The following is a 25,162-nucleotide window of genomic DNA, read 5'->3' on the forward strand; positions in this document are numbered from 1 at the left end:
GTGACTACTCCTTTGTTAAAATGCATTACTCTGCAGAAAAATGGCAGAAATACATCTGCAAGATCAGAAATAATCTATTTTGCTGTCTTACAGTGAATTGCAGGGCTATAGCAGACATTCACCTCTAAAATCCTGTGGTGTTGCTGTTTGGGGTTCTGCTGTTCAGACGTTTAACAGTATCTTTGCACTTCCTATTACATTCCTATGAGCATTATTTTTTTTTTTTCCTCCATAAAATACTTTGACGTTGGCAGTAAAGCACACTGGATCAACTGCCTGGTTAACTTAAGAGCTCCATTGCCAGCAAACCTTGAAAACAAAAGCTTGGGCAGCATGAATGCCTTTAGCATTGTCAATACTTCTCGCTCCTGCCCCCTCTAGCTTCACCCAGCTGTTTTAAATAGCGAGGAGAAATTAAAATTCTTAAAGCCTTGCAGGATGTTTGGATTTCTGCCCTTTATTTCCACTTCTGCGCGCCACAGCTTGAAAATTTGCCCGTGATTTATAAATTCCCTGTCCAGTTTTCTTTTTAAAAGCAACAACTAGGAATCCCGGCAACGAGAACGATCTGCTCTTGGCTTCGCCTATCGCCAAGCTGCTGCTAAGCGCCCTGCCCGCCTGCATCGCTGGTCCCGGGCGAGGTGTTCTCCTGCACCCGATGACATGATGCAATTACACGATGATAAACACCATTTGGGAATACAAACGCCAGAGGTAAACAGCTCGGGGCTCTTTGTTAGTTTCTTTCAGGTGATCTTTCTTGTTTTACTGCACGGCTCCTCCCCTTTTTACAGTTTTCTGCTATTCTTTACTAATTCTAGTGATTTGAGAAATGACCTTTAACCCGTGCAGTTTGCAGACTCCTAAAAGGGATAATCGAAATGCCACAGTAAACCAAAGGCAATATTATTCACTAGGCATAAAACTAAGGTTGGTCTTCGTCTTCCTACAAGGAACGAACAACTCCTTTATTCCTAACACCGCGCCCCCCCCCCCCCCGGACCTGGTGCAACACCTCATTTATAAATCCCTCACCCGCCGCCCCGAGGAATGAACCGCGGCCCGGGCCCTACGGCCGTCTGACGGAGAAGGCTCCTGGGACACCAGGGAGCAAATAACCCTGCCGGGAGCGGCGCTGCGACCCCGGGCCCGCCTGGGCGGGCAGGTGCCGGGCGGGGCGCGCAGGGCTCCGGCCCGGCCTCCCCACGCTCCCTGCCCGCGCACCCTGGCTCTCTCGGGGCCTCGGCGGGGAGCGGCGCCCCGGGGGGACAGAGCGGGGCGGGGGAGTTTGCCCGGTCAGCGGTCGGGGCGGTGATGCCGGGGGGCGCCGCCCTTATCTGGCGGGCAGCGGGGCTCGGGGCCGGCCGAGATGCGCCCGTCCCCGCGTGGGCTCCTGAGGGGATTGTGTTTGCACTGGCAGGGCTCCGGAGCGAACGCGTGTATTGATGGCGGAGCGGCCCTCGCGGCCAGTTCGGGTTTCCCAGGGCTGCTTTGATAACGCGCCCCCCCCCTCCCCCCCGCGGCCCGCAGTCGCTGCCGAATACGAGGGACAGAGCGCGGGGTTACGCTCCCGCTTCTCGCACTTGGGTGCACGCGACAGGCTGAGGGCCGCAGGGCGGGGAATGCCCTCGGCAGCACCGGGGGTCTCCGCAACACACACCCCCCCCGCACCGCTCGCGGGGGTCCCGCAGGGTTTAACCCCAAAACGGTTTTGCCCGCAACTTGCCAAGTTCACAGCGGGGGAAAAAAAAAGACGCCGCCGAGAAAGGCACGCGAACTGCCGGCCCCGCGCTGCTCCGAGCACGCGACGGGCGCGGCCTCTCGCCCGGAGGGGCGCGGCCTGGCCACGTGCGCTGCACATTGCGCACGGCACACCGCGCGCACGTGTCGGCGAGGGGGAGGCTCCGCGGGCGCGGCGGCGGCCCGGCCATCAGCGCTCGCGCGTGGGTCTGTCCGTCCCGTCCCCCCCCGTCCCCCCCACCCCAAGACACCCGGGCGCGCCCCCGCCACGCGCCCTGCCGGAGGGGGTGGGCGCGAGGGGGGCGCCGCGTTGCGGGAGCGGTGGTGCGTGCTGAGGGCGGCTCGCGCCGGGGCTGGCCACCGAGAAGCGCCCGGCGCTGCGGGGCTCAGCCGGGCGCCGCTGGCCCGCTCAGCCCTGACGCCCCCCACCCGCCCCGGGGTCCCGCTAGCTGCCGTACAGCTTTAAAATCCAGCCCCGCCTGCCATAGGCCGGCTCCGGGCGCATGCGCTGCCGAGAAAGTTTTTCGGCTGCCGTTGGCTCTCTAACTTTTTTTTTTTCTTTCTTTTTCTTTTTTTTTTTTTTTTTTAAACTCAGTTTTAAGCCGTGGGGTGCAGAGGAGCGAGCGAGAGGCGCGGGGGGCGCTGGGCCGGCTGCAGCGGGCGGGGGCAGAGCCCCGCGGAGGAAGGGTCGGCGCGGCGCGGCCCCGGCTCGCCCTCCCGCGCGTACCCCGGTGCCCGGCGGCGGGCGATGGACGTGGGGAGCCGCAGCTCCTGAAGCCCCGGGCTGCTCCCCTCCCCCTGCCCCTGCCCGCCTTGCAGGAGCAGCCGCCCCGTCAGACAGACACACGCGTGCACAAGGCCCCCCCCCGCGCCCCCTTCCCCGGTTGTGCAGAAACTTCTTTTTCTGTTGGGCTTTTTTGGTTTTTGGTTGTGTGTGGTTTTTTTTTGCTTTTTCTTCTCTGTGTAAAATGGAGGGAGCCAGCCCCAGGATGGCTCTGCACCCGCCCGGCTCCGCGCCACCCAGCCTCTGAGCGAGTGACGGGGGGCGGGCAGGGCAGGGGAGGGGGGAGCCCCGCGCCCGCTCGGCTCCGCCGGTCGCCCCCCGCCCGGTCCGCGCCGAGCCGCGCCGCGGAGGGGACGCGCCGGGAGCCGGGTAGGAGCGCGGGGAGCCCCGCGGCGGCACCACCTGGGCTGCCGGGACGGATCGGCGCCCGCGGCGCTTTCGCTGCGGCTTGTGAAGATTTTTATTTGCTTCCGCACAATCACGCCCACGGGCGCTGTGTGCGTGTGTTGGGTTGGCTTTTTTTTTGGCTTTTTTTTTTTTTTTTGTCTCCGTCTTCTTCTGGTGGTGGAAAGCCCTAATTACCGCGATTGCTGATGGACCTTGGAAAGAAGGCTGCACTGGTGCCCCGCTCCGCAGTCGGACCCGCTCAGCCCGCGCCGGACAGAGCGGCTGCTCTCCCACCCGCCGCCCCCCGCCAGCTCCGCGGGCCCCCGCGCTCCCCCGGCAGCCGCCGCCGCCGTCCGCTGCTTGGGAGGAGACCGCCCGGCTCCCGCCATCCAGGATTTTACTTTCGCCTCGCCCTTTCCCCTCCTGCTCCGTTTGGATTACTCGGCTGCTCTCGCTCGGTGATCCCGCCGCGATGGAGGTGAGTCCCCGCGGGGCGCGGGAGGCTCCGCGGGCGCGCAGGGCGGGCAGCGCCTTGGCGGGGCGCGGGTCCCGGCCTGGGGCGGGCCTGGCCTCGCCTCCCCGGGTGCTCCCACCGCTCCGCTCTCGCCCACCGCAGAGAGCGCTGCCCCCCGCTTGGAAAAAGCTCCTTTACATTTCCTTTTTTCCTTCTCTTTTTAAATCCCTCCTCCCCCTCGAAGAGGGCCTGCCCGCCGCAGGGACGCTGCTGGGCTGGCTCTGCCCGCCGCGGCCCGGTGCATCTTTCTGGCAGCGGTTCCTAACGCGAGTTTAAAGATATCTTTCCAAACTTCCCAAACTTTCCCGAGTAGGATCGCTATGGAGGAGCTCTACGTCGGCGCTAATGGTGGCCTGTACCTTTAAGGAGAGCTGGCTGGGGGCCAGTGGAGGACCCGGAGTCAGCCCCCCCCCCCTTTTTTAATTTTATTCTAAGTTTCTGGAGATTATCACTCTGCATCTGCAGAGGGTCCCTCCTGGGTCAGAGTGAAGGAGCGCGGCTCCTCGGGGTCTCCTCGGCGCTGCGAGGACTCCATGTTGGAAAGGCTGTTGGCTTTTTGTTGTTTGTTTGTTTTTAATTGGCAATTGTATGCTAAATCGGTTGCTCTCGGAGGGTCACGGAGAGTTCAGTTGGGCCGAGAAGAGAGGCTTTTCCCCGGCCGGAGCGGGCGCGGAGGGACGGACGGAGGTGCGCCCTAACTCCCCCCCCCCCCCCCCCCCCCTTCCCCGGTGGGAGAGAGCCGGGCTGGGGAACCTGCCAGTGCCTTTCAGACGTGAGACCTGGTCTCGCCCGTCCGAAATGGATGTGAAGCTGCAGCAGGAAGCGGGGGGCGGCCGGAGGCTTCCCCGCGGAGCCCGCTGCGGCTTATAGCCCCCCGGAGCCGGGACTTTGGATGCCGCCTGCCCGCAGGTAGTGCTCCCAGAAAACCAGATGCCTCCGCAGGCTTTCCAGACGCCCCGTGTAAAACGGGATCACAGGCGGTCCCGCGGCTGCGGGATCTGTAAAAGCTTCCCTTTTCATCTCGGCAGAGAGCGCGGGCTCCGCATGGGGCGCATTAAATACCAAAACCCAGTCTCCGCGGCCCTACAAAGTTGAAAACGGTGCCTCACGCCCGTGATAGCCAACGCTGCCACGCCGTCGGGGGGGCGGGGGGGGTGGGGGGTGTTTCTTTTTTTTTTCCCCTTGCGTGTTGGCTTTTTGTTTTGTTTTTCGTGGCAGGTCCTCAGCGGCCGCCGGCAGAAGGGTCGGGCTGGAGGGGCCGGGCCCCCGGGCGCAGGTGCCGCCTCCCGCCTCGCCTGTCAGGAGGCCGCAGAGGCGACGGCCGCGCCGAGGGGCGGGAGGTGCCGCCGCCGGGGCAGCAGCCGCGCGGACCCGCCGCTTCCCGGGGCTGCGGCGGCCGAGCCCGCCCCCTGTCGGGAGCGGGGCGGCGCGGCTCCCGGGGGGCCCGGCCCGGTGCGGCGGGCGGCCGGGCCCTTTGAACGGGGCGGAGGGGCTTTGGCCCCTTCCCCCCCGCCGTGCCGCGGCCACCGGCTCCCTCCGCGCCCGGCGGGCCCCGGCCGCCCGCCCGCCCCGCCGGGGCAGCTCGGCGTGCAGCGGGCTGGCTGCGGGACGGGGCGGCCACACGTCTGTTGGGGTCCCGCTTCGGCACGGCGTCTGCGGCCGTCTCGGGGCTCGGGCAGTCCCATGGCACTTGTTCGTGTATTGTTATTGTTTTAAGAACTAACTGGTAAAAGAAAACGAAAAAACAAACCCCAACACGTCCGCTTTGGGGTGTCGCAGCGAGCTCCTCGCATACCTTTCTTCGCCTCGTCCCTCGCTTAATGTGCCGACGGCTTTCGCGCCCCTCCCGGGCCTGATCCCAGCTGAGCGGACGGGCTCGTTCTGCCGCGGGAGATCGGCCCCCCTTCGCCCGGCGGTGAGGAACGGGGGGGGCTCCCCCGGGTAGGGGGTGTTTAACCCGCTGGAGGCGGCCGGGGGCCAGGGGAGGCTTCGGCGGCGGGGAGCGGCGCGTTGCTGCGGGCGCACACCGGACGGGCCCCACGCTGACCGGAGCTTCCTCGCATGTGTCCGGGCCGGTTCCGTGTCACCGCGCGCGTCAGCCCGACGTCCCGGCGACCGGTCCTCTCCTCCCGACCCTTCACAAGCCGAAATAAATTGGAACGCAGAGCACCTTCAAGTCAGCGTTAAGGGCTTTTTTTGAGAATGAATAGGGAGCCCCCAAGTGTCGAAATGTCTTTTTTTTTTTTTTTCTTCCTCTCCCCTTCCGAGGGGAGGGGAAATAAAAAACCGTGAATGGCACTGGTTAGCGAGTTAGGGAGTCCCGCGTGAGTACACAGACGGTGATCGTGGGAGCTGGCGGGGGAAACCTCTGACTTCCGAGGCGGCAGCCTGGTTGTTGCAGGGGCCGGGTCGGGACGCGGAACCGCTCCTTGTCGTTCCCGGTACCTCCCCGGGCTGGTACCGACCCCGGCGGGACCCGGGGGCTTCCGTCGGGGCTGCCAGCGCGGAGCCCGGGGCTTCCTCGGCGATCGCGGAGAGCGGGCGGCGGCGCAGCACGGAGGCTGTTTCGAGATGGTTTAGGGGGCAGCGGGCAGCGCCTGGTCCGGCCGGCGGGGAAGGGCGAGGACCGGCCGCATCGTCCCCGGGCGGGACCCTCTGGACCCCCCCACGGCACCGACCCCCTCCGTGGCGCCGGCGTCCCAAACACCACCCCCCCCTTCCCCGCTCGGGCTCGCTTTGCAAACCTGAAGTCGCCTTCAGCCAGCCGGGAGCGTTTCGTGTCTGCGATGCTGGCTCCGGAACGGGGAGCGATGGGGTAATGCCCGGCCCGGGGCCCGCGGGTCGCCTGTAGCCCCAGGGCAGCGGGGGGGGCCGGGCGTGGCGCGGGGATGGGGTTCCCCGCGTCCCGAGCAGCGGTCCCGTCCCGTCGGGGCGCGGCAGGTCCGGGGGACAGGCGGGCGCGGGCCGGTGCTGCCGCCGCCCCGGGAAGGCGGTGTCCGCGGGGGGGTGGGGGTGCGTGGGTGGGTTTTGCCCGGCGGAGCGGGAGCCGCGACGTGCCTGCGTCTGGCACCCGAGCCTCGGAGGGAGAAGGGCAGGCGAGTCCGCGTCCAGCTAAAAGGGGCACGGATGCTTCCCTTGTTGAAACTTGAATGCTCGAAAACGGCCTGAGAAGCAATAAACGGTCTGATCCTTTTTCTCCCCCCTCCAGAAATCCACTGCAGTATTAATCCAAGGAGGTGCTTTGGGGACAGTTTGCAGTACAATGGCTTCTCAGTACGTCGTAGTGGCTCTGGCCATTTTCGCCTCTTTTACCCAGGTTGTAATAGAAGCCAGCTCTTGGTGGTAAGCATCTTCTATCGACTTGCTTTTTAAAAGGGGGTGTCAAGATTTGCTTGATTAAGTATCTATTTGCTTCTTATGTACTTTTTTTCTGAGGGAGTACCGCATGAGCAAGACAGCAGTGGGGTAATGCTGTAGTTATAATACGCTGTGTAGTAAAATGAACGGCTCTCTCGAATAAGGGTAAATGTTCAACATCTCGTGTTGTAAAATTCAGTTTTTAGAATGCTGTGCAGTAGATTGTCTATGGATTTGATGATCCTTAAATTTCTAGAATCATCTGTCTTTTAAAAGAGTGATTTCAACTCCCTTGGATTAGAAATTTTGCGTATATGAGAGAGAATGCTGATTTACAAGTAAAAACTTTTATTAAAGTTTCAGTTTGAACTTTTCTGTAACTTACATGTTTATAAATACATTTTGTTACAAAGAAGTACACGTAAATTTCTGCTTTGGCAAATTATCTGTTTCTGAATAGTGTATGATGTTGGGAGCTGTTGAAATAGGTGTTTCTCAGCTGTTTCAAGTGATCCTTTTCAGATTAATGGCCACTTTTTAATTGAAATGTATCATGTGAAGAGCACTTTGAGAATTAAGAAAACAAAGTTGATTTTGTTTACAGTGAATATACTTGCCTCTGTATTTTTGTGTCATTTAGAAGAAGCTGGAAGTATTCTGCAGCAAGTTTCTAACTTCTGGCTTGTGAAAGGCTTTCCTATTTGTTTGTGGTAGAACGGATTGAAAAATCCAAACTTAAATCTAAAATGTGTGTTAAAATAAATTTGGATTTGGGGGGCTTTTTTTGGTTTTGCTTTATTCTCTGGCCTTGCAGTTGTTTAGAGCTCCTGTTATTTTTACTATGTTCATTTAAGTTGATGAAGGACTGACTAGATGCAAGTCTTCCAAGTCCGTGTCTTACTTCAGTCCCTAATGTATGGTGATAACCACATGGATGGGAACTAATAACTTCTGTTCTGTGTTGTCTTTAAAACAAAAGTTTCGTATTTAAGTGGGTTTTTTCCTCATCTGTTAGCAAAACCAGGAGTTGTATACTCACGTATAAGATACAGTTCTGCTTGGGATTTACAGACTTTTTTTTTTCCTTTTCTGAGTCTGCTCTTTATTAATCCAAATCTTTCTTTATGCAGGTCTTTAGGGATGAACCCTATGAACCCCATGAACCCTGTTCAGATGTCAGAGGTGTATATAATAGGAGCCCAGCCACTATGTAGCCAGCTAGCAGGGCTTTCCCAAGGACAGAAGAAACTCTGCCAATTGTATCAGGACCATATGCAATTCATTGGAGAGGGCGCAAAGACGGGCATTAAGGAGTGCCAGTATCAGTTCAGACATAGAAGATGGAACTGCAGCACTGTGGACAACAACTCTGTTTTTGGCAGAGTCATGCAGATAGGTAGGAAGCAACATCTTTACGATTAAACTCTTGTCTAAGGATATGTATGGCACACACTGTTCTGCACTTGAAACTCTTGCCAGGTTCTTACTGAGTACTGTATACAATCAAGTGTTTTTAAAAGTTGGCAAAGGAGTTGAATTATTTTTAGCTGGAGGTGATTTCCCACCACTGTCCAGCCAAGTGTCTTGGAAAACAAAGTAGGAATATGTATTTGCATATGGGAATAGAGGAGAAAGGAAAATGCGTCCCTGAAATCTCCTTTTAGAAAACCTGAGACAACATGAAGGCAACCTCAGAGAATTAAAACTAGCAGTGTCTTGTGAAATTAAAGATGTCCCTGTCTAGTTCCAAAGTTAGCAGCTGCATAATAAATTGCTCTTGGTCTGGAGGTTAACTGAAGATTGCTGCTCTGCCTATTAGTGTTTATAGGCAATTTCTTCTTGCTTATTACCGGATATGGTAACTTTTTTCTCTTTTTGAGAAAGGTAGATCTATGTTAGAAATAACGTAGCAGGGTAATTTTTAATGAAATCAGTTCTATCAGGACAAAATGTGTGATTGTCCTTGTAACTTGCATTTAATGTAATCACATCGCTGGTAAGAGGGACAGATTCCTGTTTAACATCTTACCACAATTTGGTGGACGCTCAGCCCTTTCCCTGTCAGATCCTCTTTGAAACGTGCCTCTCCAGTGCTCACGTGCTGCCTGCCTTTCCTGTCGTTTAAGGACCTCGTCGTATTTTAAAGTCCTTGGCAAAATTTTAACCAGTGCTGTTGAACTGGGTCCGTGGTGAAGCCTTCCTCTGCCCTTCCCAAGTCAGATTGCTGATTCTGTGTAAGCAACTGAAAAAATGCCTATTTTTCTGGGTGACAGTTGTGATCTTTCATGTAGTGATCGGTACAGTGACAAACTCAGCAGTGCTTTTTAGTTGGAGATGTAAAGTAGAGCTTTTATGTCAGTGTTTTTTCTGTCCTGCTTTAAAAAAATAAATTTTTAAAATCAGACTCAAGCTAGGTTTATCTGTAAATGGGCAAACTCCAGTTAAGGTTGAAGGAATACATCAATTCACATTTGGTCTCGATTTTTATTAAAAGAAGTTTTTATTTGGACTTTGTCAGACAAATAGAAAAAAAGTCTATTGCATAAAAGTACCCAACTGGAACAGCTGATTTAAGATAAACAAACTTCCCTGGGCTTTTTACAAGCACAGTATTAACTCCCCCATCCAGTTTGGTTTTTTGCTTTACCTGAGCAAAAGTCTAAAAGCACATGAAACATGAAAGACAACTTTTTCTGTAGACCTTCCTGTTCCAATAATCTAACAAATGTCATAAAAATAATCTGTTTAAAATTTAGACCTTCATCCTTCAGCTCTTACGTATTATCCAAGCAAGTGAAAATTAGCTCAAGGGGACTACCAGTGTGAAGAAACGTACAGGATTGGGCCCGTGATTTGTGGTGTCTGTCTCCAGAATAGACGTTTCTGCCCTCCCCAAGTATGACAGATCTATTTAAAGGTGGTTTCTTTCAAGTTAAATAACTTTGCCGCACCCTTCTGCTGAATATGACTGTATTAGCTGATGTCTACACAGCAATTCATCATGTAATTAAACCACTTATTTTAATTGCAGATGGAAGCAAGGTTAATAGCCATATTCAAGAGTTAAAGAGCCTAAAGAGTGTATTCACTGAGAACAAGAAAGGTGTTGTGGGTAACAGTTGCGTTATTTCATGCTGACCTTCAGCGATGACCATTTGCTGTTCCTCTGAGTGGCAGAAAAATTTACTTTTAGAGCCTGACTCGATTTTACTTCAGCCTGCCGTACCCTGGAGTGTCAGGGACTGTCGGATACTCCTTATTCTCACTGATGCGGGAAGATGGTAGTCAAGGTGTGACTGCACATAGCTTGGAAGGATTTTGTCATTGGAGCTAACGACCACGCTGTTGCTGGCAGTGCGCAGGAGAGCGCCTAGGCAAAGCGCTGACTGACAGCACAGTAATTACCCCAGTGTATAAATGGACAGTCTTTCTTCCAGGATTTGTCCTGCAAAGTTAGCTAAAGCTGTACAAATAAACCTAGCATTGGGTTTGGAAACTTGCTCTGTGGCTTATTGAACTGCAAAATTTTAGGGCTTTTGTTCTCTGCTGCTCTCCTTTGGTGCTGGTTCTCAGGTCGGGCCATGGTCCTTGCTGCCTTCACCGCCTTCTGCCATCTCCTGGCTTTGGGGCTGGCCCCGGGCCGGCTGTGCTTGGGCTTTGCAAACAGCTGAGAAGTGCTAAAATAAAGCAAAATAACTGGATCCTGCCTCAACAGCTTGGTGTAGTTGGGGTCCAGTTTATTCGTGCCTGCTGCCTGATGTTGAATGCTTTTAAAATACAAGACAAAGAACATTTTGTATCTTACGTTCAGGTATAAAAAAATTTGTTCTGTTCTTGCAGACTTATTAATATCAAGTGTAAAGCTCAGCTCCTAGCTCTGTGGGTGGCTTCCTACGGTGTGTGTATATTGAACAATTCCATTTCTATGTTTTATATATATGGGAGAGAGGGGACTTGAATGTGTTTGGAATGTGTGTTTGCTTGCCATGGCTACAATAGAGAGAAATGCTGGACTGTGGGAAAAGACAGATATGTTTGACGCTGAAGGAAAGCACAGTTGTGCCTAAAGACTTTGGGGGGGAAAAAAAAAAGGAAAAAAAAAAAAAAGAAGAAAAAATTCGGAGTAACTCATCCATGTGGAACCATCACTCTTAGTGTGTTCCTGGGGTCGATGACTTGAGGCAGTGTTGGCTTGCAGCCTGCGGGAGCTTGGAGTCTACTTCAGCAGCTGATGCTGTTTTATAATTTGCCTAAATGTTCAAGGGGTGAACTTGGGGGCAACTCTCCTGTCTGTACCCCAGCCTTTCCTTCTCCTTCCCACTAAGAGTAAGTTTTTAAAAATATCCTCCAGGACAATAATGAAAACTAGTCAAAAAAAATTCAGATTTATGAGTTAAGTCCTGCAATAAATGGCATAGTTAACCATGTAAACGCATGAGCTAACTAAACATGAAAAAGAATAAAATGGAACAGAAGAGACAAGTCCTGTGGTCTGAAGCAGACCACGTTTCTTTCCTCTCAATTTAGTGGAAATTTTGCTTAAGGAATTAATCCAGAAATGTGTGTTACAGAACAAATGGGAACATTAAAATCTGCATGAGGTTCCCCCTGCTATACTTTGCAGTAAATGCAAGGCATAAGTCACCACATAAAGCTGAGTCTTTTTCAGCTGAAAAGGCTACTTCTGTAACCCTTTGTACTCATAATTCATGTAAGTACTTCCATGAGCAGGTGTCTGTGAGAATAGAGCATTGTAAGTAAGGGAGCAAAGTGCTTCTCACCTTCCTTAAATCTGATCTTTCCCAACGTAAGCCTTCTGATTTTTCCCATTTAAAACCAGCATCTATTACTAAAAACTAATCCAGTGGATGACAGCTGTTATATTAACAAAGCTGCTCTGAGCATGGTGTCATCTTTATGTTAAATATGGACCAGACTGCAAATTATTTATGTTCCAGAAGTGCTCGAAAGCTCCTGTTAGATTTGACCTGTTATGGTAGGTCTTGTACAAAGAGTTTCGTCTTCAGAATGTTGCTGTCTAAATACATATGACATGTCCAAAACGCAACCTTTTAAAGCCTTGATTTTACAAAGGCCCTTGCTGTTCCCTAAGAAAAATCTTGTAAAATCAAGATTAAAAACTAGCTTGATCTATTGATTGGACTAAAGATAAGGAATAAATCTTAACTCATAAATTTAAAAAAAAAAAAAATTAGTCTATTCTCTGTCACTCTGGGAATCTTTCTTGGAAGAGACCCAGTGGGATACTGTCTCTCAAGAATGAAAACAAACTTCAAGTGGGCTCGCTGGTGCAAGTTTTGTGGGGTGGGTTTTGATTGGATAGTTGGTTGAAAGCTTTTCTAGTTGTAGGCAGAACTTGTGGCACCCTTGGAAAAGTGATAGGGGTAGTCAGGCTCTAAATAAAGGTGGGATTATGTGCTGTCAGGAACATGGTACGTGGCCATATCTTGCATTGTGGGTATGGTAACTTTCTTCTTCAGAAAGTTTGAAACTCGAGATTTTCAATTTCCATTTAAGGGCACCAGATGCAAGAGAAAACCTTCAAGGCCGCCTTGTGCCATGGGTTTTTTCTTCCCTGTAATTTGTAAAGATGATTGTCCATGGACTCACTTGCCATATTCACATGAGCTGGAGTGGTGGATACTAAACAGCATAGGTTGTCGTTGGTTTTAAATAGCCTCCTGCAGAAGTGCCTGGCTTATGTGTAGGGTGAAATGTTGCATGTTATTCTGCTGCGCATTTCTTTTGATACCAGGAGGCTTTGTAAAATGCTATAACTTTAAATAAGTTGGTGCAAGTGGGTGAAGTGCATAAATCATGTTTGAGAAGTAGTAATTTAAGAACCAGACTTTTAAAAGTTGTATTTAACATCTCTTTTTTCTGAAAGACAGGGAGTCTGTTTCCCTTTGTGCCCCTCACACACAGACACGGTTGCTTCGGCCCCGCTGGCATTGTGCTCCGGCCCCAATTCACCTTCTCCCTCATCCAAGCTTTCACCAGCATGAATGAGAAGCGACTCCTGCTCTTCACAAACAGCTTGTGTGCTCTAATGGATTGTTTTTGCTTGGGTTTTTTTGGAGTGAAGACAATTTGAGGAGCATGGTTCAGGGTTACCCTACGTTTTAGTAGGTGAATTAGTTTTGGTGGCTTCTGGAGAGCCTTTGCCCTTCCGGCTTGTCGGTGGGCAGGGAGTGGTGCACATGGGTTCTCCTGTAACACCGCTTGTCTTTCTGCGCAGGCAGCCGGGAGACGGCGTTCACCTACGCAGTGAGCGCGGCCGGGGTGGTCAACGCCATGAGCCGTGCCTGCCGGGAGGGCGAGCTCTCCTCCTGCGGCTGCAGCCGAGCAGCGCGGCCCAAGGACTTGCCCCGGGACTGGCTTTGGGGTGGCTGCGGGGATAACATCGAATACGGATACCGCTTCGCCAAGGAGTTTGTTGACGCCCGGGAGCGCGAGAGGGTTTACCAGAGAGGCTCCTACGAGAGTGCCCGCATCATGATGAACCTGCACAACAACGAGGCGGGGAGGAGAGTAAGTGGCTGTGAAACAGCACATCCCTCTGCCCCTGTCTGCGTCCCTCCTTTTGGGGAAAGACGAGCCTCGGTGGGGCACAGGGCAGTGCTGGGTGGTGCCCAGCCACCAAGGCTTGCCTCCATTTCCATGCACAAAACAAGAAAACAGCAAGTACAGGGTGTGGGTGGGGAGTGTATGAATTTGTATTGCTCCTGGTTGTCTGACTGCCCTACTGCCTTCCCCATGGGGGAGGATTGGGGCTGAAGTGTGTTGTATTTCCCTCCATATTTTTTCACTGAAAGTGCTCTGCTCCCTATGGATGCTTTGTAGAACAGAATTTTATTAGTTTGTATTTCCAACCAGGACAGTGTGTGTTGGAGGGAAGAGGAACGCGCTGGGCTTCCCAGGCTGGAACTGTGCCGCAGGATTGTTCTGACTGTATTTTTTCTTTTCCTGCTTAAAGAGGATGTGAAAAGCTCCTCCATATTATTAGAAAACATGGTCTTCTGTGGTTAAACATGTCTTTATGGTTTCTTTAATCTCAAAAATGCCTTAAATGAATGGGTGTAAACTTTTCTTTTTTTAATAGTCTGAATATGAAGAGCCAAAGTCATTATTTTCCTAGAGCTTGAAGTGCCAGAAATATTCGGCTGGAGACTTTACACTTGTGTTCTAAGGTGAAGAAGGATGAAAGATAATTGAAAATTAATAGTATTTAAATGTGAGAGGAGGGTGTCTGAAAGCAATGGACAGGCCAATTTACTATTAGCAAGAAGAAAAATGACACTTTCACAGTTGCTCACGGAGACTCGAGCAGTTTTTTCCTGCCTCAGCCTCATCTTTGCAGTGCCATTTGGCAGCGTTAAGACTCTGTAACTGCTGGGTGGAAGTTGTCTGCAGTATCATCTAATGTGTCAGACCCCAGGATTTTTGGGGCAGTGTCAACACTGACTCTTATTTCTATTTGTACAGAGCAAATGACTGATAATTCCCTGCCAAAGCTTTGTAAAGAGGATATTGCTATGTAGCTCTGTCTCCCACCCATAGGTGTTTGGGGGTTTCTTCTTGGATGAAGTCGCTCTTGCAGAGCAGTATTTGGGCTAGGAGGAGGATGCCGAGCCAAGAGCAGACAATCAGCTGTGTCTGAGCCAGGAGCAAGAGGAATCTTAACTCTTTCCCTAATTGCAGCTTCAAGCTGAGATCAATACAGTAACTCAGATGGAGAAATAAAGGGATGTTTTACATTTCTCAATGAAACAGCAAAATCCTTTGCTGGCGTGAGAGCAAATTCCTAATATTTGACTGCAGCCCGAGTGATGCTGCTGTCTGGGCTGCATGTGTGCTGGTGCGGCTGCTTCTGTGGTGGGGTCGACTGGCCGGAGCGCTCCCCCCTCCTCCCGGCTGCCGGGGCTGCTGGGGGTGCGCCTGTGCCAGCTCGCTTCCTTCCCAGCGTATTGCAGGAGGGAGGAGGATGCTGAGGCGAAGATTGCAGAGGGGCGAGTGGGAATGCAGCAGAGCGCAGGAAATGAGGGGAATAAATGCTTTCACAGCCGTGCTAATCTTTCATCATCCTTTTTGCTTTCTCTCCTCGGCTCCTCCAGACTGTGTACAACTTGGCTGACGTGGCCTGTAAGTGCCACGGTGTCTCTGGTTCCTGTAGCCTGAAGACCTGTTGGCTGCAGCTTGCCGATTTCCGCAAGGTAGGCGATGCCCTCAAGGAGAAATATGATAGCGCTGCTGCCATGAAACTCAACAGCCGGGGCAAGCTGGTGCAAGTGAACAGCCGTTTCAACGCACCCACCATCCACGACCTGGTCTACATTGATCCCAGCCCTGACTACTGCGTGCGCAACGAGAGCACTGGGTCCCTGGGCACCCAGGGCCGCCTTTGCAATAAGACCTCGGAGGGCATGGACGGCTGCGAACTCATGTGCTGTGGCCGAGGGTATGACCAGTTCAAGACAGTGCAGCGAGAGCGCTGCCACTGCAAGTTCCACTGGTGCTGCTACGTGAAATGCAAGTTGTGCACAGAGATCGTGGACCAATTTGTGTGCAAATAGGGGACAGACGAGGTGGGAGGAACTGCAGCCACCTGCCAACAAGGGGTGCAGGCCCCTCTCCCTTTCCACAGGACTATCTCCACTTTATTTATAGAGTCCAATGAGTTGTCGTCGTCTTCTAAAAAAAAAAAAAAAAAAAAAAGGCAGGGGGAAGGAAAAAAAAAGGAACGAAAAAAGAAAAATATAGAGGTTGTAAAGAGAAGTGCCTGGAAACCCTGTCTGCGTCCATCCCAGAACTGTGTGCAGCTTATATTTTTGGCAATAATGGGGGAGAACCCGAGAATATTTATTTTACAAAGTAAAAAAAAAAATTGACGTTTCTTAAAAACAATAGAGTAGTTTGAGGGGAAAATCCAACATATCCTAATTTAGTCCCATGGGACATAATACATGTGCAGTAGGCAGAGCAACCATGTAATGTGCTTGGGATGTTAGAACAATCCTTATGGATGTGAGGAACACACAGACCTGTCCATGACTTTTAGTTTCAGACACTAGAAGTTACCAGAATAGGGTATATAAAGCTGTTCAGTACATTTAGGGCTCTGTAAGTAAGGGGTATATTCATCATGAAGTGCCGTGTCAGTGGCAGATCTGAATGTGCCCACTTAAGTATGCAATGTCATCGGAGGGTAAAGAGCAAAGGATCATAAAGGCTACAGCTGCGCTATTCCAGAGTCACTGTGTCTGGTTCCAGAACCTAACAAGACCAGAAAGAAAAAGAAAAAAAATCTGCCTTGACAAATAATGAAGATACTCTTCAAGGCAGAATTTGGCCTTCTTAGCTAGTTGTGATGTTCGAGTGTCTCGTCTTCCAGAGCAGTACTTCACTACTACCTAGTATGGAGAGCCGCCGAGGTGCAGACTGTGTGGAGCACAGTACCCGGGCGGCAGGGAGCTGCAATGCTTGCAAACAGTTTTGGTCTCCCAGCCTGGAAAGCCCATAGAAAATAGAATTCCCCAAATTTGAAAATGCCTTAAAAATGTTGTAATACCTGGCTGTCTTTCAAAACACAGCTTGACAAATAACTCCTCTAATTTTATGTGAGAAAATAAATCATTAGATACCCACTCTTGGAATGATTCATTTTTTTTTTTTCTCAGATTTTGGGAACGCTTTCACTCAAGGAGACAACAGTTTCGTATTTTAATAACATTAACTGACTATTATAGTTCAATGAAATGTTGCAGCAATACCAAATTTATCATTCTATGTCTTTAATACACATGCTTTAGATAATATATTGCAGATATACACTACAACTGTTCAGACTATACTTGAGCAGTTACATATATATGGGACAACTGTGGTCTGCTGGTGTCTGATATTTCAAAGCTTTTTGTACGTATATATTTTAATGACTTAAGAAATAATAAAACATCTAAATTACAGGGGCAGTTCATCACCCATTTTCTTTTTCAGATCTCTTCAGGTTTTTAGATTGATTCTGACTTTTTGGTGTTGGTTTTTTTTTTATTATTTTTTAAAAGATTTATCATTCAAAAGTTTTAAGATAATCCCAAAGAAGTAAGCCTCTTCCCAGCTTTAGGACTTTCTTGGGTGGTTGGTAGAGGCAGCACCCTACGCTTGAATTGGTATCGGTCTGGAGATCGCTTCTGTTCCACTCTCACGTTAAGGGCATTATTGATTATTGCTGAAAGGAGACACCTTCCAACTCTAAAATGTGCTGCATTCAGGCCTTGCTTTTCGGTTTTTGAAATGGAAGTTGTTATCTGTTGAACAATATGCATTCCCCCCAGTGCTGTGTGATTACACAGGATATCATCTTTGGTTCGGATGCCTCTTTCAAACTTAGTCCCATCCAACAAGTTAAAGAAAATGGTTTAGCAAATACCAACTGAGGAAAATCTTTCACTTTAGCCTAGTTGTACTAAAGCCTTAACTTTTCACGAGCCTTTAAGCTGTATCATTAAGTTCATCTTGATCATTTATCAGCTTCTTAAATGGCGCTTTGTTGCTCTTAATTTATTGTACAAGGAATATTTACCCCTCATCTTCAGATGTTTGCAAAGAATATCTTTAAAGTAAGATAAATAAATAAAGCACTAATTCATTGAATATGTCACTTTGGTTTTTATTGTACAAAAAACATGATCCTTTTTTTTTTCATTTGCTGAATCACCTCATGTTCCTTTTTAGTGACTTTTGTCTGAGCAGAATTGAATCTCATGACCCTAGCTATTAAAACACTATTTAATGTAAAATATTTTGCTTGTCATTCAGATATGTAAATCCTCTATGTCCTTTCCTCTGTTCTGTACATTTAATGTACATATTTCTGTCTTGCGTGATTTGTATATTTCACTGGTTTTAAAAAAAAGAAAGTATTATGCCATAATGGAAGATAGACTATAAAAATAAAACTTTGGTTGTATATTGGGAAGTGGTTTTAATTATCTTTCAGAGGAAGGTTTGTTAAAACAATGAACAGAGTTGATTTTTAAATTTACTACGTGGTAAAACAGGGAAGTGATTGTTCGCCAAACATACAAAATACATCTTGAAGTTTTATTTCTGTCTAAAGAAGGCATACAGATGTAACTACTTCTTAAATAGAAGGGGAAACCCTCCCCCAAAAATCCAATCCCAAATCGCTGTGACTCGAAACTAGAAAGCATTTCAGAGATGGGCGAGTACTTCATTGACAATGGATAGGGACCTGGGTTAATGCTATTTTGGTGCATGCGGCTTCCAGCACTGCTAGTAGTGATTGTGGGACAGTTGGGCCTGATCCTGTGAACAGCTTCCTCCAGTAATCCTGGTGATGGCAGCAAGATCCTCATGTGAGCAAACATTTCCAGCGCAGAAAGTTTTCAGGCCTGGATTTTGTGCGGTTTGGGTTGCGCATTGTTCTCCCACCCATCATCTGACTGCACGTGAGCTGCAAGGGAAAAGCTCACCAGTTTTTCCTTCGACTTCTTGCCTGGAAACTGAGCATGTATGGAGGGAAGAATCCTTTAAAAAAAAAAAAGGCAAAGTACAATGAAGTTGTAAGGAAGCAAAGCAGATAATGAAAATTAATGTAAAAAAACAGCCTTCTGTGTTGAGACTGGCTTTTCTTTGAACTGGTTTCCCGAGTAAGTCACGATTTTGTTTCCCCTATAGGAAGCTTGATGAATGAGTGGCCTTTCTCTACCTCTCTTCTGCTTCTTTTCTTTTTTTTTGCTCAAGGATAACCTTCTAACATATCGAAACTCCTTCTGGCTGCCAAGAATGTATTATCCCACAAACCAGTAGACCAACATCGTGTGTTTAAAATAGCGATTCTGGGCAAATGCAACGTTCTGTGGTCCTATTACTGACATCTGGTTCAGTTTTCCTTCACTTGTATATTGACCAGTATTCTTTATTGCAAAAACACAGCCCCTATTTAGGAAAGTCAGCATTTTTTTGGATTGGATTGTATTCAAGCTCTTCCCAATAATAGAAAAGTTACCAAAAAAATTCTTTATTGGCAGCAGTAAATATCTATATTCAAAATAGTCATTATGGGCTCCGATACAAAATAATTGTTTTTAATTTGCAGCAAAGTTTGTTCAATTTTGTTAAAAATGCTATTATCCCCTGGTTCAGAATCTTGTACTTTTAGTAATCTCTTCAAATCTTTATGTTTGGTTATGGCTTTGCCAGTACTGATTTTGACTGTGTTTTTGCAAAAGATTGAAGCCTCAGGTATTAGCAGGAAGCGTGCCAGCAACAGGCAAGAAACTTGAAGAAGTGAACGGCAGCTTCGAGTCAGACACTGCAAGCAGAAAGCAAGCTAAAATCCTTCCTTTCTGAAGGATATGTTTGATAGAACGATCTTATGAAGACTATGCAACATCTGTAGAAACTGGTACCGAAGCTGACGAAAAGCCTGCTTTCCTTTGGGTAAGGATTCTGGAGAAATAATATGTAAACTCTTAGGATACTCATTGTGGAAGGGTGGTTTTGCTGAATCAGGAAAGACATCTAGTTTTTTCTTCTGGACTATATGCTAGAGGAAACTATGAAAACAAAGGGGGAAAATAAAGTTCTCTTAAAAATATAGATAAATACATTAAAGTATAGCTTATGGACATACTTGCTGACTGTGGTAGTCTTAAAATTGCGTATCTATTATTGAAGTGAGTTTGGAAGGCAGGCCAGATCTGTATTTTCACTCTTCAAACTGTATTTAAAATCTTCAGGGGGGCAGGGAAAAAAAAGGAAAAAAATAAACTTTCTCCCCTACTACAGGCTCTGATAGGTCTGTTTATGTTGCAGCGGGATAAATGAACCACGTAGGAGCACATGGATTTTTTTTTTTTAAAAGGTGTGATTAAAAAAAATCCAATCTGTCTCATGCTCTGCTTTTACGTGAAGTTGCGTGTGTGCATTTGTATATACTTTGCTGGTATTTTCCAATTGTGTTGGCCAAATTCTGCTTTTAGTTATGGTTAGGCATCTCTCCTGACTTTGGTGGTGTCATATGAGCCTGATGTTTTTCGACCAGACGTGAAGGCCCCCCTGCTCAAAGAGAATGCATATGAAATATATCAGCCTTTCTTCTGCTGGCTGGTTATTTAAACATGGGTAACTGAATTATTGTGAAACAAATTCTGGGACTGCAGCTGCAAAAGCAGTAATACAGTATATTCGTAGTGATGTTTCTACGCCATACCTCCTAATTTCCCAGTTGATTTCCAGTGCAGACAGAAAGTCTAGAATGCTTGTGGTACATTCCTCGTCATATATTTTATAAATGTAAAAGATGATTTGTCAATTACTGTTTCTATTACAGAGGTAAAATTAGATATTTCTGGCTCTCATGATTTCTTGAAGACCTCTTACCTTTGGCTGTATTGAACGTTGCTGGCTAGAAGCATCATTGAGCAGTGTGATATGAGGTTGCCTTTGGTAACATCTCTGAAACTGGGGCTGTGCATTGGTACACTATATGCTTTTATAGCCAATGTTGGTTTACATTGTGTTGTCTTTCCCAGCAGTCCTGCTTTCTCAAATGGTAATTGAACAGCAGCAGTCAAAATACTCAGCTGACGGAGAACCCCCGGACACTCCATGGGCAGTTATTCAAACACTTTCTTAAGCGGTTTGACCCATTGCTGATTTATTCCAGATCCATTGCGAGGAATTTTGAAAATGCAAACTGTAGCATAGAGTTCATAGCATGGCTCACAGTTCTTTCTGGTTTTGTTTAGTGTTTAGAAAGCAGCCCATTCCAAAGTTCCACTTTTTTTAAAGAATTTCTTTTTGAAAGTCCTCTTCTGGGAGGCACACCCTGAGCAAAGGCAACGATCCCTGCAATAGAAGGTGATAATCTCTGTGGAGTTCCACCAGTGACTCCCAGGTCTCCCGTGACAAGTCGCATTATGAGTACCACTTTAAGAAACCACCTGCTGCCCAGAGCGTCCTCCTGCTTCTCCCCTGGCAGTTCATTAGCAGTGGGCAACAGCTGCAGCTTGCTAGTCCTTACAGCCTTGGCTGCTGCTTTCTGCCTCTTCTTTCCACCAGGGGAGCAAGTCCATCTGCCGGTAGGTTTTCCTGTTGTTTTTCATGAAAGGAATTTCATCTTTACACAGCTTTTCTCAAGTATAGGCTGGGATTTACTTTCCATGACTATTGATTTCAGAAAAGCTAATGCTTGGTAGGGAAATCGTTTCAGGACTTCTCAGATATCTCTTTGCTTTGTAAATCGGCAACCTTGGAGGAGCAAAGGGTAATCCCTGAGCAAACTTGAATTGGCCATTACTTGGGGCAGGGAGATTGAGGTCATTAATGCTGTGAAATACTTTTCAGCTGTATTTTTGTGCTTTCCTTTGGGTGATAGGATTCACAGCATGAAAAAGAAAGTTGTTACTCAGCAAGAAATGAACTAGTAAATATCTGAAGAAAAAGGGGGAAAGACTAAGCTATGGTGGGCAAATACATTGGCTTTGTTAGCAGTCTTCATTGGTGCTGATTGATATTTGTGTAAAATTGAAGATCTATGTATTTCTGCATTTGTGCTTTCTGGATGAAAGTCTCCCCTTGATGATCCTGTCATCCCACAGAGTACCTTTGTGGGTAAAGAGCCTGCAAGTAAATCAGGTTTGAGGACTTAATGAACTAGAAGGAAAACCATAACCAAAGAAATGGCTCCAAAGAAACACTGTAAAGAAAACGAACAGCTCAAGGTGTCTCAAAACAGATTTGTTTTTGAAGAGTTAGTGCTGCTATAGTTCTCAAGCAGGCAAATGGTAACTTCTGCCAAAGACAGTATGTCCATTTTAAGCCACAGTGCCGTTTGATTTGTAAGTGTACAACTAGGCAAATGCTGGTGATAATAGTGTGGGAACAATTCCTTGCTAGCTATATGCATTATATGGAATGCTTGTTAGTTATGACCTCTGGCAATCCTCAGTATGCATGAGGACATGCTTGTACCTGAAAATAGATGATAGGATTTTGGTTTTTAATTTGTAAAAGTATTATGATTTGCATTGCATTCTATGTAAGAATTTTGTTTTTTGCTACAGCCTTCTATATATGGGAATCTTAATGGCTGATGAAAATTATGGGAGAGGGTGCAACACCTTGGCATAAGCAGCAACTGTGCACAGACTAGGGAACGAGAGGTGGAAGTTTCTTCATCCTGATGTTGTCTTCTGTAACAAGGCAGTATGTAGAGATCCTGGGTAACAGATGCTTTTGAAAAGAATGACGGGAGGATTTAATGAACGAAGGATGTAATTCGTTCATAGTAAGTACAAGGTCTGATATACTAGTGTTACCTTTGCCATGTCATTTGCATGCAATATATATTTCTATACAAATGTCAAATTCTGAGATCTTTACTCATACATAAGGTCTTCATTATAGCAGAGTAAAAGCTGAGTAAGCTCTGATGGAGCCAGATGTACTAGGAAGTGAAGATGTCCCTTGTTCTTACATTCTAGTGGATTTTGTTGTTACCTTGTTAAGATTCAAACAGTGTCTAAAGGATTTGGCTGACTGAAATGATAGATTAATCATTGTGGGGGATTTTATGGATAATACATCACGTTGATTTTTTTTTTTTTTAAGGGATGATATATGCCTTTTCTGGAGGGCATTTTTATTATAGAATCTGCTTTGATTTGTAATGTAGTTTCTGATCCTCTCTGTAGTTAGAGAGTATGTGGAAACATCTATGCCTTGTGTGGACTCTGTCACCTCTCATGTCTTATTGTCCTCCTTGATGGTGTACATTTGGAATACTTTAAGTTATTATGGCTTTACTGTTTTAAAGCCTGACTCTTTGAAAGTAGAGATCTTGTAAGACCCCTGGCTTGTGGACCTTACTGTAGAAGATCTATTGCCAAGTTTAGTGGAACTACTTAGCATGAATAATAGTGGCAAAGTTTCAACATTTATGTGAGGAGCCAGCTTGAGTCTACATTCAAAAAAAGTAGGTGAGTGAGATTAGGAAAAGATGTGTTTTCTTTGCCTTATTCTCATGAAGAACTGAAAACATCTATCCTCCATGTCCAGGTGAACTTCTGGAAGGAATGAAAGACCAGTGTCAAATGGTAGCCAACTCTTTCCCTCTATGTCATGATCCTAATGTACTTTTACTATACTTTGAGATCCTAAGGCTATGTTGATCTGCTACATGATTATATAATGCTCCAGGACACCTGTGTAAATAGCAAACAGAGAGGCTTTTTATAGATACCAGATCTTAGATAAGTGGCTCTAAGAAGTAATATAGGATCCCAGCTGTAAACCCCTGCTATATATACCATTTAGTTTGGTTGTTTGTTTATGATGAAAATTGCAGAAGCTGTTCCTCATAACATAATTTTTGTAAGGCTTGCATGTGTAAATATTAAATTTGCAAATATTAAATGGAGAGGCATTAGAGAAACCACTAAATGAATAGCTTCACATTCCTCATTCCTGATTCTGAAGCTGATTTCCTTAAATGTTGCTCTGCTGACATTCAAATCTCTGTGCTGTTTTAGCCTCAGAGAGGAACTATGCAATCCTTCAGCCCTAGCCCTCTCTGGGTGTAGATCTCAACCAGCGATCTTTAATGGTAACAGATGTTTGCTGGAATCCTCCTCAGGGCGCTGATGTTCTGGGTCAGGAGCTTGTTGTGTTAATCAAAGCACCCTGACCGTCAGTGCCTGCTGAGGATCTGGCCCTCTGCATGGACCGCTTTTTTCAGGGAGGTGATTCTGGTGTCAGATTCCCGGGAATAAAATCAGTAGGAACTCTCCCATCTCAGCTCCATCCTGCAGTAGGAATGTCCTGGTACAATTAGCTTGGCTTGCATTAATGAGCAGAGACTAGAATATGGAGGAGATGTATTTTTTTTTCTTTTCTTTTTACAAGTTAGCTAACTTGTGAGAAGCAAACTTGTTCTGGTGGTCCTTGGTAGGAACACTTCTGGGCTGCAGAAGCATTACAGTCCTCAGATTCCTGAAAAAATGTCCCTGAAATCTACAGGAAAGTAAGAGTTCCCCTCTATACCTCACTGGGATGGTGAGGAACTGCAGCGGTGAGTGAACTGTTGTTTACCAGTATTTATAGGCGAAGGTTGTTTTACATTATTGCTTTTTAAGTACTTAATAGGGCACCTATTATGAATGAATCATGTTTTTTCTTCTGAAAATAGGGCGAGGAAAATTGAGGTGAGAATACAAAAATGTGGATGTGGCAATACTGGCATGATACTGTTCCTGTTTGTACAGTGTTAGCAGATGATTCTGCAACCACGTAGCTGTAATTAATAGCCTGTGTGTGGCTTGTAGCTGACTGACCCATGAGTTCCCATGGAGTCAAGGTTTCCTTATCCAGCCATTTCTTGCAATACAGTGAAGAATAAATGAGTCACGTGAGACGCTTTAGTCGAGCACCTCAATTAACAAGAAAGTGCAGGGTAAATTCAGTGGCATTGATGAAACTTCTTTTATAAAGAGGCTGTGTACGAAGAAGTAATTTAGATTCCAGATGCTTTGAATTTCTGTGCACATTTCTTAAATGGTCCATAAGTAAACTAGTTATTCATGATCTCATCATTACCCAAACTGGTATTTATTCAATGGTGATGATATGCCTTTTACGTTGTAGGGGCAAACGGACAATAATATCAAATGTGCTTAATTAGGACACAAAATCACATTATGCAGCATGGCTTATAGGACTTGCAGTGCCAGACCCATCAACATATTATTAGCATAAGTAACAATATGCTACAATTAATCCAAGAAGATTTTTTTAGTGATTGTTAATTTTTTCCTCAGTACTCAGACCGATTTGTCATGTTGGTGTTTATTAATTTAACATTTGATCTGAAAAAAATTCCCCAAACTTCAAAGTTCAGCCTGTTCTTTAAGAGCAATCCAAAAATATGTTTCTTCAGGCCCCAGGCATTTCTGAAGTAGCTGAAGTTAAACAAAAACCATTTCTCTCAAACTCTGCAAATGTTCTAAAAGCTTTAAAGTGGCTCCTCACAGGGAGCCAGAGCAGAGAGGGAACCCCTGGGTTATTTTTGTTGCTGTGCAGTGGCACGTGGTTTCCTGGAGGAAAACTCCAGAATTATCGCTCTTCTGTCTGTTTGTGTATGTTTTTCCTTCCTCTTTTCACCTCTGTCACGGCTCCTCTCTGACCCTGTGCCTGGATCCACTGTTGAGAAATTCTGGAGAAGGTAGGAGTTAGGTCATCCTTCCAGCAAGGATAAACTGAATTAATGTCTGAATGAGAAGATGACTCACGTCAGATGTGATTTTTTCCTAAGCTCCATGTTGGAAGGGATGAAG

At 47.3% G+C, this 25,162-nt stretch overlaps 1 protein-coding gene across 1 annotated transcript; it reads left to right on the plus strand.

Annotated features, from left to right (window-relative positions):
- The first annotated feature begins 3,112 nt into the window (after window positions 1-3,112).
- Window positions 3,113-17,689, plus strand: WNT5A (Wnt family member 5A). Its single transcript, XM_075432919.1, has 5 exons — window positions 3,113-3,389; window positions 6,634-6,767; window positions 7,913-8,178; window positions 13,042-13,334; window positions 14,918-17,689. The coding sequence occupies exons 1-5, from the start codon at window positions 3,384-3,386 to the stop codon at window positions 15,374-15,376; spliced, it is 1,158 nt and encodes a 385-aa protein (XP_075289034.1). The 5' UTR covers window positions 3,113-3,383; the 3' UTR covers window positions 15,377-17,689.
- Window positions 17,690-25,162: the final 7,473 nt, after the last annotated feature.

This window comes from Opisthocomus hoazin, chromosome 11, assembly GCF_030867145.1.
Source record: "Opisthocomus hoazin isolate bOpiHoa1 chromosome 11, bOpiHoa1.hap1, whole genome shotgun sequence".
NCBI lineage: Eukaryota > Metazoa > Chordata > Aves > Opisthocomiformes > Opisthocomidae > Opisthocomus > Opisthocomus hoazin.